At 51.2% G+C, this 15,551-nt stretch overlaps 6 protein-coding genes across 6 annotated transcripts; 3 read left to right on the top strand and 3 right to left on the bottom strand.

The window, feature by feature from the left end:
- Window positions 1-464: 464 nt before the first annotated feature.
- Window positions 465-4,707, bottom strand: J4E82_006243 (uncharacterized protein; the record flags this gene model as incomplete). Its single annotated transcript, XM_051732500.1, has 4 exons — window positions 465-563; window positions 615-1,430; window positions 1,478-2,059; window positions 2,104-4,707. 4 exons carry the CDS (start codon window positions 4,705-4,707, stop codon window positions 465-467), a joined length of 4,101 nt encoding a protein of 1,366 aa, XP_051587646.1.
- A 907-nt stretch (window positions 4,708-5,614) lies between these two features.
- J4E82_006242 (uncharacterized protein) lies at window positions 5,615-6,010 on the top strand (the record flags this gene model as incomplete). Its single annotated transcript, XM_051732499.1, has 1 exon — window positions 5,615-6,010. The coding sequence occupies one exon, from the start codon at window positions 5,615-5,617 to the stop codon at window positions 6,008-6,010; it is 396 nt and encodes a 131-aa protein (XP_051587645.1).
- A 250-nt stretch (window positions 6,011-6,260) lies between these two features.
- J4E82_006241 (uncharacterized protein) lies at window positions 6,261-7,687 on the top strand (the record flags this gene model as incomplete). The annotated part of the gene is made up of 4 exons (XM_051732498.1): window positions 6,261-6,266; window positions 6,411-6,560; window positions 6,694-6,852; window positions 6,917-7,687. 4 exons carry the CDS (start codon window positions 6,261-6,263, stop codon window positions 7,685-7,687), a joined length of 1,086 nt encoding a protein of 361 aa, XP_051587644.1.
- A 176-nt stretch (window positions 7,688-7,863) lies between these two features.
- J4E82_006240 (uncharacterized protein) lies at window positions 7,864-9,618 on the bottom strand (the record flags this gene model as incomplete). The annotated part of the gene is made up of 1 exon (XM_051732497.1): window positions 7,864-9,618. One exon carries the CDS (start codon window positions 9,616-9,618, stop codon window positions 7,864-7,866), a length of 1,755 nt encoding a protein of 584 aa, XP_051587643.1.
- A 450-nt stretch (window positions 9,619-10,068) lies between these two features.
- Window positions 10,069-11,694, top strand: J4E82_006239 (uncharacterized protein; the record flags this gene model as incomplete). Its single annotated transcript, XM_051732496.1, has 1 exon — window positions 10,069-11,694. The coding sequence occupies one exon, from the start codon at window positions 10,069-10,071 to the stop codon at window positions 11,692-11,694; it is 1,626 nt and encodes a 541-aa protein (XP_051587642.1).
- A 984-nt stretch (window positions 11,695-12,678) lies between these two features.
- Window positions 12,679-13,908, bottom strand: J4E82_006238 (uncharacterized protein; the record flags this gene model as incomplete). The annotated part of the gene is made up of 4 exons (XM_051732495.1): window positions 12,679-12,854; window positions 12,904-13,448; window positions 13,505-13,706; window positions 13,782-13,908. 4 exons carry the CDS (start codon window positions 13,906-13,908, stop codon window positions 12,679-12,681), a joined length of 1,050 nt encoding a protein of 349 aa, XP_051587641.1.
- Window positions 13,909-15,551: the final 1,643 nt, after the last annotated feature.

Here is a 15,551-nt window from a genome sequence, read left to right as displayed (position 1 = left end):
TAAGAGCAGTCTGAGCGTACTCAGACGAGCTGGCGAGACTCCAGCACGAAAAACCGATGAAGGCCATCTTTCCTTATGCTATGTCCATGGAATTTCAGAAGATATAGATCATTTATGGATCAGAGTATCGAAGATCGATGGCCCACTGATGCTTGGCTCAGTCAAAACTGACTCGGAAGGGTCACTGGAGTTAGCATACGTAGGGCATTCACGATGACGAGCGGCGCACCTGCCTACGTAAACATCATAGACATCATCTATCTAACTATCCTACTTCATGTCATCCCATATCTGCGAAAGCTCACATAGACGCCTCGCTGTACATCCCATGAAGTCCGGATGCCACCGATAACACATTAGCTAAGTATGCCCCCAACGCCCGAACAACGCACAATGATGCAGAGGTATCGAAAGGAGAAACAAACACCAAAACAGTGACATGTGACAAGAAGGGTAGGTTTCTTTCATCGGCGTGGGCCCATACCGCCCGTCATGCGACCACCACCAGCGTTGAGACTCTGTCGGACGATCATTTCTGCGGCCTGCGCAGCAGCGAGGCGTTCCTGTTGTGCGTTAGCGAATTCGAGTCCCGACAACGACGGAGTGACACATACCTTTTGCCTGCTTCTGTCCTTGAGGTATCGCTCCGCCTCAGGCCTCATTCTCAATATCCTCAGAATCATGTCGTCATTAGGTTCAGCCTGTGCTTCCTTTCTTTTCTCCTCCTTGGCCTTCTTCATTGTACCCAGGTTCCTCGATAACATAATGGTCTTGTGTTTCCTAGTTGGCATTCCGACAAGTCCTGCCGCGCCACCGAACTGGTGACCCATAGCAGGCGGTGCTGACATGCGATTAAGACGTTGTGACTGTTCTTGCTGTCGCCTTGCGCTGGCAGCGGCCATTGATTCGGACGTGCGAATAAGATCCTCGGTAGGTTCGAAGTAGAAGAAGTTGAGGTTCTGAAGCTCATGGTACTTGGGCGATTTAAGAACGTCCATCGGCACACCTTCGACGTTACCATCCTCGTCCACAGCATGGAAGAAGTCGAACAGCATCTTCAGCCACTTGAAGACGATATCGAGCTCTTGCTGTGTCAATGGGCGCTGCTGTGACAGCTTGTCAGATAGAGGAGGTACGAGTAGCGACTCTATCGTTGCAAGCGCTTCTTTCCAGAGTCTTGTCATGACCATGATCATTGCAGCATCTGTCAATGTCTGCTTCATGATGGCAAAGTTCTCGTCGAAGTAGACAAAGAGAGGACCAAGGGCTTCGGTAACATCTTGCTGCGTGGGACCCTGAGCTTGGATGACCGACATAGGTCGGGCTGTTCTGAAGTTGCCAAGATAGTTCGTTACCTTCGATGCTACTCCTTTGTTTAGCAGAGCATCAAGTGATCGGCGAGAAAGCTTATAACCGATGAAAGAGGAAAGCTGTCTTTGTTAGCTCAACCCATCTGAAACGATAGCAATATGCCTACCTTGTCCGTGATCTTCCGTGTCATGTCACGCTCAGTCCTCTTAAGTGTTCTGAACGATTTGCCGAAGTAGAATTGGATATCATCTCGCTCTCCTTCCATGCTCACACGTAGTAACAGACGACCCTGGGTATCCAAATCAAGCCAGTATTCACGGGGCATGTAGTCGCGGAAATGTGATGGATCGAGCTTGAGAGATGTCCGACCAACGCAGTCATGATCGCCCATAGCGTCCCAGTCCCAAATTGTCGCAACAACATTAAGCGGGCCGTTAGTCGTGATGTCAATCGTCTCGTCCCAACGTGGGTTCAAGTTGCGGTAGATCACACGAGTCTTTGCCAAGCGCTTTTGGTACTCATCACCAAGTACAACATATGGATCGCTAAGTCCATTCATATCGCATGCTTTCAGATCTTCAGCCTCGATGATCTTAATAGTGAAGACAAAGTTATTGTTTCGAGCGCGTTGCGTTGGTGGTGGTGAGTGCTTCTGAATGACCTCAGCGCAGGCATCGACGCCGATCTCGCGCTCAAGCTTGTCTAACTGCTGCATCGCATACTCAATATTGTTGAGTTTGACAAGTGACTAAACATGTAAGCATAGACCACGCCATGTAGTGGATGACTTGCCTCAGGGTAGAACTGGAAGGGCTCGACTTTCTCCTTTTGACTGTAGAAGTCCTTGACTGTCGACAGCCACTTTTCAGATTTGGTTTGACGGGCGGCAGCCTCTTGTTCGGGTGTAAGTCGATCCATCTCTTTAGCAAACTTCTGCTCCACAACCTCGCAGTATCTTGCGAGTGCGACGCCGATTGACTTGGAGACAGCAGTCATGAATTTGGCGTACTGAACATCATTATCCCAGTTCAAGGAAACAATCTGCTCGATGCTCTGGTTGAAGGATCGGAAGACGTCCACAACCGATACGCTATGGCGCTCGTCGTCGGAAGGAATGGGGTTCTGGGACTCGATCTGGAACTGGTCCGCCTTGAACGCGTTATCAACCCACCCAATCAGGTTCTGGTCCGTCATTTGAATCCATCGCCATACAAAATCCTGTAGCTGTTCCTCGATGCTGAAAGCGAAATTTTTGTTTGGCAGAGCATCGCTGTGTATGCGGCGGATTTCAACGAGCTCTTTGTACAAGTCGAACCCATCCTGCACAGGTACGTCTTCTTCTTTGCTTTGCGCAACGTCCATGATTCGAGCGACTAGGTCTCGCGCATCTGCGGCGTACGAAGGAAACATTTTCTCGACCAGACACATCATGGGACTAGCCCCCATGACTTCTGGGTTCTTGCGATAACGCTTCTGTATCCGCTCGCAGAGCTTGACCACGGCGCGACCAAGTTCAATGACGTGATAGAACTCCCATTCTTCTTTTGTGTCTGGAATGTGCTTGGCAAGAAGCTCCCGATACACATCACCAGCCTTCTCCCTCAGACCTTGGCGCAATTGCTCGGTAAACTGATCCATATCTTCTTCAGTGCCAGGGAACGTGGGGTCGTCGTAAATGTGTGACTCTAGGATATACATGACCGGCCCGAGTGGAGGCGGTTTGGTATCGTACACATGCATCATCAGCTCGTACAACTCTCGCAGCAAGCAATCGTGCAACGTTGACAGAATTTGCTGGTTGAGAGTATAGTCCTGGATCGTCCATTTCGTTCGATCGAACAAGGATTCTTGCACCGGAATGTGACTCATTCGATGTGACTTCTTATCTGTTGGCGGCGGCTCTTTAACATAATTGAAGGCAGCGTCGAGCGTGTCGAGACTGATATCTTGGTTGATGTACTTGTCTCTGATGACATCTAGGAACAAAACGAGGCGGGAGAATTGGGGTATCCTCCATCGGAGAGCTATTTCATTCAAGAGTTCTGCCGACTGCTTCGATAGCAGTTTGACGGACGGGTTCTCGCTCGTAGCTTCAGTTGGCTCGAGTTCAGTGTCCGCAAGGTCATACGTCAGTGCTTCATTCAGTATCGCACGGTAAGTGGCACGTGGATCTGAAGGTATGAAGGTGTAGGATGAGCTATCATTAGGGTCGTCGTTGATGTTGAGCCCACTCATATCCACAGGTTGGTCAATGACATACGAGGACCCGTTCTCGGAAGACAAAGACCCTTGCCGCGAAGCATCTGAGTAGCCCGGATCCAAAGACGCCTTCGGCTTGAATTGTGGCACAGATCCGGGGGAGCTCTTTGCGAGCTCGGGATTTGACTGAATGATAGCCAATATCATCTGTGAAAGATCTGGTACCTCTTGATTCTTCCAGGCCTCGTACGCCTCCTCAGTATCGAAGTCGTCACTGTTCAGCGTCTTCTTCGTCATGAGACTGAGGTGGGCTTGGTATGTCTTGAGATCCTGCAAAGCAGCCTTTTCTGTCCACACGGCCTTGTAGCGATTGATGTCGGCCTGCACGTCGGAGTATCCGACGGCGAAGATACGCGACACCACCAAGACGAGTGGCATGTCCTTGACTTCGTAGCTGCGTGGAACTTCGACTTCGACTGTTGTGCCACCTTGTCCGCCGTTGCGCTGGTTCTCTGCCGCCAAATCTTGGTCGTGTACGAGAAGCTTCTTCTCCATGGTGGCCAGCCGATGCGCAAGTTCTGGTCGGTCCTTTTGCCAGTCATGGTCCTTGAGGGTGGAACTGACAAGACGCAGGAATAGAGCGACGTGTCGATCTACCATGAGCTTCCAGCCCTCATCTCCTGGCGCCTTGCCCTTTTGTAGTTCTTTTGTAGCGTTGGAGTAGAAGATCAGGAGCAGGTCCTCTACTCTCCTATCCTTATCCATGTTCTTCCTGAAAGACGGGTCCTTGAACGCGTTCAAGAAGACAGCAAACGTCCGCTTGACCGTGGCATCCTGAAACTCGGGCATGCGTTCCTGGCCCATGAGCACCTTTGTTATCCGCTTGTCGAGCGCGGCCATGAAGTCGCGGGGGAAGCGCGTGCTCTTGGAGTCTCGTATGAGGGAGAAGTCCTTCATCAGGTCGTTGATCGAGGTCGACGAGCGCTGGATATGCTTGGGCGCTGCAGGGACATGCTGCACTCGCTTCTGCCGGGGCTGGAGGAGGTATGCGAGGTATGCTGCACGCAGAGCATAGAGATAGGCATCTTGGGCGGTGACGGGGCGCTTCCCACGGGCGTTGGCCGAGCTGTGTCGTCGCAGGCGGTCCTGTGCTTGGAGGCTGTTGATGCGGCGATTGCTCCCCCGGGTGCCGTCCATGGTGGAGCAGGTGGGAGGGTTCAATGGCGTGGGTGGACGAGTTTGGCTGTGGTTGGGCGCATATCAAGGCGGTGGTGGTGTAGTGCACGCTCCCGGGCTGCAGCTGCCCAGTGGGATGTCCTAGCGGGGTCGTGCCTTCTCTTGTGGTCTCTCCTGGCACGCGGCGACTCTGTAATTCACCCCAGGGCTTCTTTTGCACGCTTCACGGAGGGTTGCTACGATCGGCGGTAATCTTTGGGCGTCGCGTCGTGGCCGACGGGGTTCCTGGTGGCGCGGAAGATCCACCGGAGTGCGTCACACGTTGTTGCTGTGCAGGGAGCCAGGAGCCTCATATCCGCTGACTGGGGCCCGGCCACCTTGAAACAACGCTTTAATTAGCCGCGAGTTTCTTGTTTCGTAGCGCCATGTCAACCTCTCTGCCATAGAGATAGTGGTTTTACTAGCAGCGACGCCGTTGTCCGCACACTCTCGCCAGGCACATGTCAAGTATGGATAGCCTCCGCTTCACTCTATGCGCCCATCGGTAGCGCATCACACGCTGCGCTGCACAGCACACACGACATTCCTATCGCGCCTGCTACCACAGCCTTCTCTTGCTGCCCGATGTCACTTGCATATGGTGGTGCTGCTGACAGTATGCCTTCAAGCTCGGCACTCGTCGGCCCATTCACATGAAGGGCAGGAACCCTGAGCGCCTGATATCTTTTACTACACCACAGCAATCGTGAATCGCAGCCTGTGAACCGGAACCTAACTTCAAACTTCAGCAAGATAAACACAGCTCAACCAATTATCACGCGCATCTATATCCGCCAAATCGACTCGTACCACTCGAGCCAATCCACGATCCCAGTAGACTCGTCGTTCGCATCAGACAATACACTTGGACCACTACCTACACACTGTCATGCCGGAGTCACAGAGTCCCACAAACGCTGCCGACCGGCCCCGCCTCACCGAAGCTCAAAAGAAGGAGAACCACATCCGCTCTGAGCAGAAGCGACGCGAAGCCATAAGAGAAGGCTTCGACCGACTTGCCTCAATAGTACCCGGCCTAGAGGGGCAAGGGCGAAGCGAGGCAGTCGTGCTGGGAGGCGCGATCAAGCTTATGCGCGAGAAGATTGTGGAGCGACAACAAATCATCGCCGACGCCAAGGCAAAGGGGATTGATACAACAGGATGGGAGTTGGACAAGGAGACTATGGAGGCGTGCGCTAGACAAATGGAGAGAACGCTGGCCGAGGACAGGCAGGCTGCTAACGAGGAGGAGAACGGTAATGGGGTTGAGGTGAAGAAGGAATAGGCATACAGATGCAGAACGAAGTAGACATGGACTGAAATTGCGAGGCGAGGGCACAGTGTTGGAACATCCCTACTTTGCTGTTCACCAGCAAAGACATGGATTCGCCGACCAGCCTGCGTCTTCCTATGGCCTACGAAGGATTATGAGAAAGGTTAACGGAGATTACTGCACTTTTCTTGACCATCGCGCCCAATCGTTGCATTCAAAACAAACGTAATAATCAAGTCAGCCTCCATTGTGACAACTCAAGATGGGAGTACATTTAGACGGCTTACATTCACCCGTGCACCTCACATGTCTTATCGATAAGCCCAAAATTATCTTTCATATGAAAGCAGCCCCACCATCCAACATACTAACGCCTCGCATACCGGTCTAACCTGATTCAACCTCTGTCCAGTATCCCATAATGGCCTTCAGTTTCGGCTTCTCAGGTGACGATATAGAAGAAGATCCAAACGATGTGCAAGACCAAGGACAGCAGCCAGCAACCACGGACAGTGATGTGCCACCACCGATCCCGGCAAAGACACATGATCTAGATGAATTGGTAAGTATGCGCTTTTGGTGCTTGTGCAATGCAAGTGCATGCGCATAATGATTTCTCATTCTGAAATTTTCAATATCCCTTCCCTTCTTGGAATGTCGTTGACATTGCTGAGTACCGAACTGACATACCACAGCTATCAACCCTGCCAGACAAGCTTTCCTACTCAACTGTCAGCATAACAAGTCCCAAAGGCTTCACAGCCCGTCTTCCACGCCGCGAGCTCTTCGATGTCCGCCTTCAGCTCATGGCCGAAGACGATGGATCTTCTCAGACGCCCCTAACAGGTCTCGATGTACGTTTCACTTTCCCACCAAAATTCCCATCACAGACTCATCCAAGCTAACACTCAAACCAAGGACTCGGACCTCCGCCAAAACGTCTATGAAGGCGGCTACAAGACTTGGGAATGCAGTCTCGATCTTGTCCGATACCTCTTGGATCGTGGTCCGCGGAAGGACCTCGATGACCTGATGCGCGTTGGACACGTTATCGAGATGGGCTGTGGCTCCGCACTTCCTTCTCTTCTCCTATTCCAATACGCAGTGAAAAATCAACTTGGAATTTACTTCACGCTGACAGATTATAACGCCGATGTCATGCGACTCGTTACTCTCCCCAATCTACTCTTGACATGGGTGGGTACACTGAGTGCTGGAGATAGTCAAACGCTGTTCTCGGAAACTGGAAACCCGCTGTTGGAACAAGAGGAGAATGGCGAGTTGTACATCACTCCCGAGATTCTCTCTGCTTTCAAGAGGGTAATGAATGAGACTGGAATTACCATGACATTTATTTCGGGATCTTGGACACCGATTGATGCGCTTCTGGAGATGGTTCCTTCGTCACCAGACTTGAATACTTTCATCCTTGGTTCCGAGACGATCTACTCGCCGGCTTCGCTTACGGCGTTCACGGATGCGATCGTTGCGCTGATGGGGCGGGTCAAGACAGGCAAGACTATGGTGGCGGCGAAGAGAGTTTACTTTGGTGTTGGAGGTAGTGTGGATGGATTCAGGGAGGCTTGTGCACAGAGAGGATGTGTGGCTTATGAAATGGAGTTTGAAGGATTAGGGGATGGTAGCGATGGGGGCGTAAGGAGATGTTTGGTCGAGGTGCAGATGTACTGAATTTGCAAACAATGGAGTTTCAATAAAGTCATAAGCTATGAATGGCGTGGGTATCTAGGCACATACTAGGGGGAAAAGGAAGCCAAGAGACTAAAGACAATCTCATGAACGCCATCATGCCATACCCAAGTACAAACGCAGAGTTATCCAACCTTCTCAATGCCGAGACAGTTCTACTACTTCGCCCTGACCGTGACCGTCGGTCCAGGCAGCTCTCTCCTGCCGTCAGATTCCTCTCCACCACGCATAAGCCTCTTGTATGTCTCCCTCTCTTCCCTCATCTGCTCTCCACGACTGACCTGCAGCCTCTCGACACCCTTCCCAATAGTATCAATGTGGAATTCTAACGAGTAACCACTCGCATATCCCAAGATCTCCGGCGCCGCGACGCCTTCCCGCAGGTTTTCCAACTCAGCCTGGATTTCCTGTAGCTTGAGGAGCGTGTCCGTTACATGATTGACGGCTCTTTTGCGGTACGCGTTGATGTTGGAGAGTAGGTTGAGGGATTTGATATTGGCCTTCACATCCCCGCGGTTTCCACCGAGCTTTGTCCAAAGGCTAGAGAGAAGCTCGTCTTGTCTGCTCGTTATCGTCTGGTCGTCGTTTGTCGCAATCTCATAGATGGTACCTAGTCGCTCGTCGAGATTTTGTAGGACAAGAAGGAGCGCTTGAGCAGTTTGGATGAGACCGGTGATTTCGTCCTTGTTCTTGCTGACTTGTAGGACATATTGGTCGAAGATCTGCTGTTGAAGTGTTGGTGGTGGGGCCACAAATGCGCCTGTGAGCTGGTTGAGGACTCGGCCAACAGCGCCAACTGATGCTTCTTTCTCCGAAATTCCAGACAGTACATTCATGGTCCAGGTATTTGTTGCGATGACGCGGTCCATGGCTGCTCCTATACGGCTGTTGTAGCGGGAGAGATCGAGGGAAGCCTCATTAGCTGTTTGCATAAAGTACTCAAATTCGTTCTCCAGTGCTTTGCGGCTTGGAAGACGAGAGTGTTTGACAAGAATTCGCAAATCGCGAATAGCAAGTTCAGAGTTCTTGATCGTGGCAGGTAACGCAGAAGTATCTTTCGATGCATCCAAGATATCCTCAAATCTACCTTGGACGTTGATAAGTTCCTCAAAATCAGCTTGAGGGCTTTCTGTGCCTGTCGTAACACAGGCAGCGATGAGATAAGAAGAGCCGGGTATAGCACAAACAGGACCCATCACGGCATTTGATACCGTGGAGCGTAGCATGCCGGATGCTATCTGGATACTGAAAACTAGTATACCAACACCAAGTATGACGCCCAGGACCGGTTTGATGAAGTGGCGCAGGGCGTAGGAGAAGATATCCAAGAAATGAGCAAGAAGTGGTGCGGCGACGTTGTCCCAGAAGAGACTCACGTAATGCCATGGGCTCACCTCCCCCTGCTCTTGTGGTGACGACTGTTGATGTTCGCTGGCAGAGCCTCTCATAGAAGAAATGCCAGATGCATGGGGTGGATTTGATGAAGGATTTTGGGCCGGTTTCCTTGCTCGGTTTCGCGGCTGGAGCTTTGCCCCTGGTGACCCATTGTATCCACTCTGCGAGTTGGCCATAGAGGGCATGATGAAGCTTGGCTCGAACGCGTCTTGCCTTTGCGTCCTTTGGTCTGATCCTATTCTCTGCGACTGACTGTTTTTAGTACGACTCGCTGGCTGTCGTACTGGCCGAACTTGTGTTCGAGCTGTAGGTGTTGATTGACTGAGGTGGTCACGCTTAGGTCTCGGTGTCACAGGTGTCTGGGGTTCTTGTATCGTTTCTTTGTCGGATCCTTCCAGTTCCACTTCACTGGCTTCGTCGCTAGCGGAGTGAATCGATCCTTCGTCGCCGGATGCGTAGTCAGCGTCACCCCAACTACTGCCCAAGCTGTGTTCGAGTCGATGGGAACGTGCGCTCATGTTCTAAGTTGGTAGTATCTGTGAGTGGGGGCGATGATCGCGTGGGGCAAGGTAAGGATGCGGATTAAGTGGTAGTTATAGGATTAGGGAGTAGCAGTATTTCTAGAGACAGTCCAAACTGTCTCACCAACTGCCCTTTGTGTAGTTGTAGGAGGTTGGGTAGGCGGCTTGCCACTTCCTACGTGTGACGTGGGGCATACCAATCAGGCTTCGAGCGCATACCACGATCAGCTCGCAGCCGAGACACTTAGTGCTTTTGCCATCAGTAAAGTTTCCGTGCGGATGAATGACTCTAGCACGTTACCTCTAGTGCCTGGCTGCACTACTGACTCTGGTGTTGACTTGTGGACGCGTCGACGTCATGTTGGAGCTCGCGGCCGCCAAGACGACTAGCCCAGAAAGTGCATCCTGAACACCACGCGAAGGCGTTGCAGGTATCAGGACTTTCCGATGTCATTACGCCAGCTTTCGTTCGCGCTACGGACTGCACGACAGGCGCAACTAGCATCAGCAACGTGGCGCCAAAATGGCCGTCTCTTTGTGCGGAGCTGCTCTTGCTCTGCGCCTCACCAGTTACAGCACACAGTGACTGTCTCATCTGAGGCACCCGCCAGTGCGCAATTGAACCCTACAACCGGCACCCCGCCTACGCCCTCCCTCGACCACCGAACTCTCGCGCAGACACATAACCTCTTCATTACATCTCCGTACAGCCCTGGCTCACCGCTCATTCTTCCCAACGGCGCCTATGTCTTTCAGAAGTTGCAGTCGTTCCTCCGAGCGCAGTATCCACAATTCGGCTTCCAGGAGGTCATTACACCCATAATATATAAGAAGTCGCTATGGGAGAAGTCAGGACACTGGGAGAACTATGCCGAGGATATGTTCAGTGTGCAGGGGCGAGGTACAACGGCGCAAATTCCAGAAGCAGAAGGTGGAGAGGACGGAGAGTTCGGCCTGAAGCCAATGAACTGTCCAGGCCACTGCTTGCTGTTCAGGGATGAGATCAAGAGTTATAGGGATCTGCCAGTCAGACTTGCCGACTTCAGTGCTCTACACAGGAACGAGATCTCAGGCGCCTTGACAGGTCTGACCAGGGTCCGGCGGTTTCACCAGGACGACGCGCACATCTTCTGTCGACCAGATCAAATCTTGGCCGAGATTGAGCAGACACTTAAGTTTGTGGGCATGGTATACAACACGTTTGGATTAGGTCCCTACAAGCTGCTTCTCTCTACCCGGCCAAAGGATAGCTTCATCGGCACTATTGAGGAATGGGATCGTGCAGAGGAGCAGTTGACTACTGCGTTGAACAACATCGGAAGCGAATGGGCGATCAACGAAGGAGACGGAGCATTCTATGGGCCGAAGATTGACATCATCCTAAAAGATTCGAATGGCAAAGAGCATCAGACGGCAACCATACAGCTGGACTTCCAACTTCCGCAGCGCTTCGACCTACAATACCAGGCATCGCCGGAAGAACTAGAGGCGGGGCCACAATCGTCCATGGACGCAGGTCTAGATCCAGCCCTTCGCCGCCCGGTCATCGTCCACCGCGCTATCTACGGATCCATCGAGCGCTTCATGGCTCTGCTGATCGAACACTATGCCGGCAAATATCCGTTCTGGCTGTCTCCCCGGCCTGCCATCGTCTTGTCGCTGAATTCCGACCCAAAGGTCCTTGAACATGTCTCGCGCATTCAGTCTGTCCTCTCGGGGCTCACACCATCTGACGCACCAGAAATTTCCGCATCGTCACCTAAGCCACTCCCGTTGTCGACCATACACCTTCCCATAGACGTTGACACCAGCGACCGTTCGCTCGGCAAGAAGATCGCTGAAGCAAGGACAAAGAAGTACAACCATATCATCGTCGTCGGTGGTAAGGAGGTTGAGAGCGGCAGCATGAACCTCCAGATCATGAATCAGCCGAACGAGGAATCCACTATAGAGGCGTTGCAAGTCTCCTTAGGAAAGACACTCACTGACAAAGAGCGATCGAAGGCCACTGTGAACGTCGATCTGGATTCTGCTAGAAAATATTTCGAGAATCTAGCCAACTCATTCTTGTAATGCAGAGTCAATCCGCATTCAAAAGCTCGCCCGTCACCAATAATGCACCGTTATGATTACTCCGCATCTAGTCCTACTCTTCACTGTTGTCCTGTGTTGACGTCATCATCAAGTTCATTCTGAACTGTCATGTAGCACGCGTAGCTATTATTCGTTATCGTGTAATTGAGAGATCAAGTGCGGTCGAATGCCCTATTTCGGTTCTGAGATCACTCAAGCACGCTTTCACCCCACGATTTCGGGATGATCATCAAGACAGAATATCATGCAATCAGGTTATGTATATCCAGAAGAATATCACAATAGCATTCATTTTGATTTCACTTCTGCCGGAAAAGTCGCCTGTAGGATCCTTGATGTGCAGCTCGACAATATGGAGGCACAGTGAGCGAACCATCTAGAGCATTCCTGCAACAGGACCATGGTCAGACATCTCAGGTTTTGTCTCCTCAACAATAGCTAAGTTTGTAGGTTTCAATGGGACGTAAACCAACTTTTCCCTCTTGATATGTCGGTCTATCTAATTCTGCTTACTCTCACATCCACTTGCTGGACACCGAGAACAACATTCGGACTTACAAACTACATTTCCGAGCGCTCAGAATGTGTTCAGAATACTTGCATAAAGTCCTCCCTGCCTCCCCACACGAGCAGCGTTTGGCCGTCCATCTCGCGCTATCGGCGCCAAAGCCATTCGAACCCTTCGCAAATTGGCTATTTAGAGGCAGCTTGGACACTGTTACCGAATACAAGTGCTTCGCCTAGAAGCACAGCAAGGGTGCATCAAGCCTGGCGATTGGCACCCAGAGAACCATTTCTCGTTCAGCGCATGTAACACAACTGATGCGTACATTTTGACATTTCTGTGTCAAGCTCCTATTTTCCTAAAAGAACGGCAACTTGCGGGTGGCGTGCGCTACCTTCATAACAGAAGGCTGTGGGGTATAAGTTGTAGGAAGTAGTTTGTTCGTGGCAACAGAACGTTCAACGAGGGTTGAAGCGTGCCTGATCCACCACACGGCTGATGTGTACAGGTTTCTCATTCACGAGTAACATGGAGTCTGTACGCTCGCCTGAAACCGAAACTTGAGAAGGACGAATCACCTCGGGTTCAGCCGAACGCATCGTTAACCATTGGGTCACAAGCATACCGAGACAAACTGAGTTACATGTTAGCCTTGTCCATCGTGCTGAAATGTGCAAACTTACTGTCTGTCAGGCACATCAACAGACATGCATGGCTCATCTTCGCAAAAGCCCAGCTGAGGAACAAGCTGTTGTTGCATACAGTGACCATCAACATGAAGCCAGAGCCAACAACGTTTCGAACCAGCATGACTCGCAGGTCGCTCCGAGAAGACGTTCGCATCGAGTGGCGTGTCTTGCCCATCCATTGTCTGAGTCCATGGCTTGGAGAGTCGGATTCCACACAAGTGGTATTGCTAGCGAGACTCCGCATCTTAGGTGCGGCCGAGCCTAAAGCTGGCCGAAGCTGCCACACGAAGATTCCTGTTAGAATGGTGTTGATGAGAATATCCAGCACAATGACCGCCATTGCAGCCTGTGGTTCGATGCCGATCCTGCATATACCAGTCTGATGGTTCAACTCAGAAAACGGATTGACAAACTGCCAGGCCATGATGGCGAAGAACCCGCCGGTAGTCAGGATCGCTCCAACGACGTATAATCTATCTCTCGTACGATCGACGAACGGAGCTCGAACGATATGGACTCGCTCTAGTAAAAAGAGATATCTGGATGGGTCAGCGTGTGTGCTGCAAGATGACGTCGCGCGCAAAAGGACACTGACAGAGCTATCTTGTCCGCGCCGTACATGACGATGCAGACTCTTATGGCAGCATGGCACTGGCCATCAGTTTGCAAGCCCAGTCCCGATACTTGTATGGCCGTGGCAAACAAGAAGGCTGTGCAGACGAAGCCTTGCGCGAAGACGAGCACGTCAGAAACTCGAGTCTTTGACTTCTGGCCGGCCAGACGGCCAGCTCGGTACCCTGATTGACAGTTAGTAATTGTTTGAACGGTACTTATATACAAAACAGTAGAGAGTTACGACGAGATGCACTTACCCTGGGCCAGTGCAAGAACGACTGCAAACAAGATGCATACTACAACAACTAACACACGATGGGGTGGGCGTTCATCTAGTCTATTGACATAAACGTCGTCCCGATTAACAAGGGTGAGTGGAGACATCGGATGCGCAGCCCCATGAGCGATGGCGATTTGCGTGAATGCGAACAGGGTCGAAAGGATGGGAAATCGCATAATCGTTGCCAAGCTGTCTGTGGAGACACAGGGACTATGTCAGGACATATACTGTCAGTCCACAAAGGGAGCTCAGATCAAGTGTTCATCACCAAAACAATCTACTAGATCTATGTGGTACATAGACCGATTTGTCGCAAGATTAGCGCATTTCCGAGAGTGTCACCGCTGAAGCTTACTTGCAATAGCGCCAGGACTTGTGAGATGGAGATATCTCCGTAGCGCCATACGTGGACCCCGTAGCGATCCTTCCGCCGCGCCATGTGCGGAGACGTTGCACTACACCTATAGTAATCGACACCGTTGGGCTCTGAAAGCCCGGATCGACACGAGAGTTTTGACCGCTGCTTCACGTACACCGGAAGTCTCTTCAGCCATGTTCCTGTCGCAAAAATACCATGGTATAGACCCTGATTCTCAAGTATTACAGTAGCTTTCAGACAGAAAGCTACATCTGGATATTAACGGCGAAGTGTCCGGTGAGATTAAGAGGTGTCTTAATCTAGGGCTGCGAATACATTGGATGTCCGTACGCTCCCGACCCGCATTGCTGACATCGAAGGAAACTCTCGCGGCGCGTTCTACCTTTTAGCCTTTGCACATGCCCGCGCACCATGACGCACCGGTCTTGGTCGTCATTGATATATGTCTCTTCGCCTTTCACATGCTGTGGCTCTCCTTCCGACTCCGCTTCCGCCATGACAGAAGATACGCTATACGATGCATCATGCGCATCCTTTCCAGTTACTCTTATCGCTTTATCCTCCACTATCTTGACCTAAGTTGACTAACTACGGGACAAGCAGATTGCGGTCTGGTTTTGGTGTTCTTCTAGAGCTTGCTGAAACTTACATTTTGCACGACAGTCAACCAGTGAATCTATCTGCGCGTTGTACAAGGTTTCGGAGTTGAGAAACTGTATTTGGCTTACTTAGAAAGAGCTCAATTTAAACTCGGATTCGGATCCGGTATCAGCATATGCAAGAGGACGATAATGTCGAAAGCCGCAAGGACGGGTGAAGATTGTAAACCAGAAGTTTCTGTTTAGAAAACCTTCCGCAATCTAGATTCTATTCGCTCTCTAAACATAGGGTCTCCGATTTCTCTCGGCCAGACTTCTCATGTCCCTGCTTCCTCAATATTTGTGTGTTTAGTTATATACATTAGGACGTTTCGAGACGCTTGTGAGTGACGGACACGTTACACGTAAGTTTATCCGTATCCCTGTGAGGTTCACCAGTCCGCGTGCAGGTTCTACACAACCAATTTTATTCTTCTTCGCATCAGAAATTTACTGACTGACTGTCTATCCTCACTGTGGCTTGATATACTCTTGACTAGGACAAACATTGCAACCAATCTGATGTGGGGTCCATTATCTACTGACTTCGGTTTACCGGCTCCCAGTGCTGAATACAAACGAAGCTACCCGTACTCCAACTGTCATGGATGAGAACAGGTGTTGAAGTCTGGCTCATTGCAATGCTCATGCCGAAGATCGAGGAGTTTGAGGAAAGCAGTGATCCCAGTAGCGAGCGAGAAACAGCACTAGTCTGTGAGAACGCGGGGGG

Source organism: Alternaria postmessia (assembly GCF_024291825.1).
Source record: "Alternaria postmessia strain BMP 2775 chromosome Unknown scaffold_36, whole genome shotgun sequence".
Lineage (NCBI taxonomy): Eukaryota > Fungi > Ascomycota > Dothideomycetes > Pleosporales > Pleosporaceae > Alternaria > Alternaria postmessia.
This window is presented reverse-complemented; position numbering and strand designations above follow the sequence as displayed.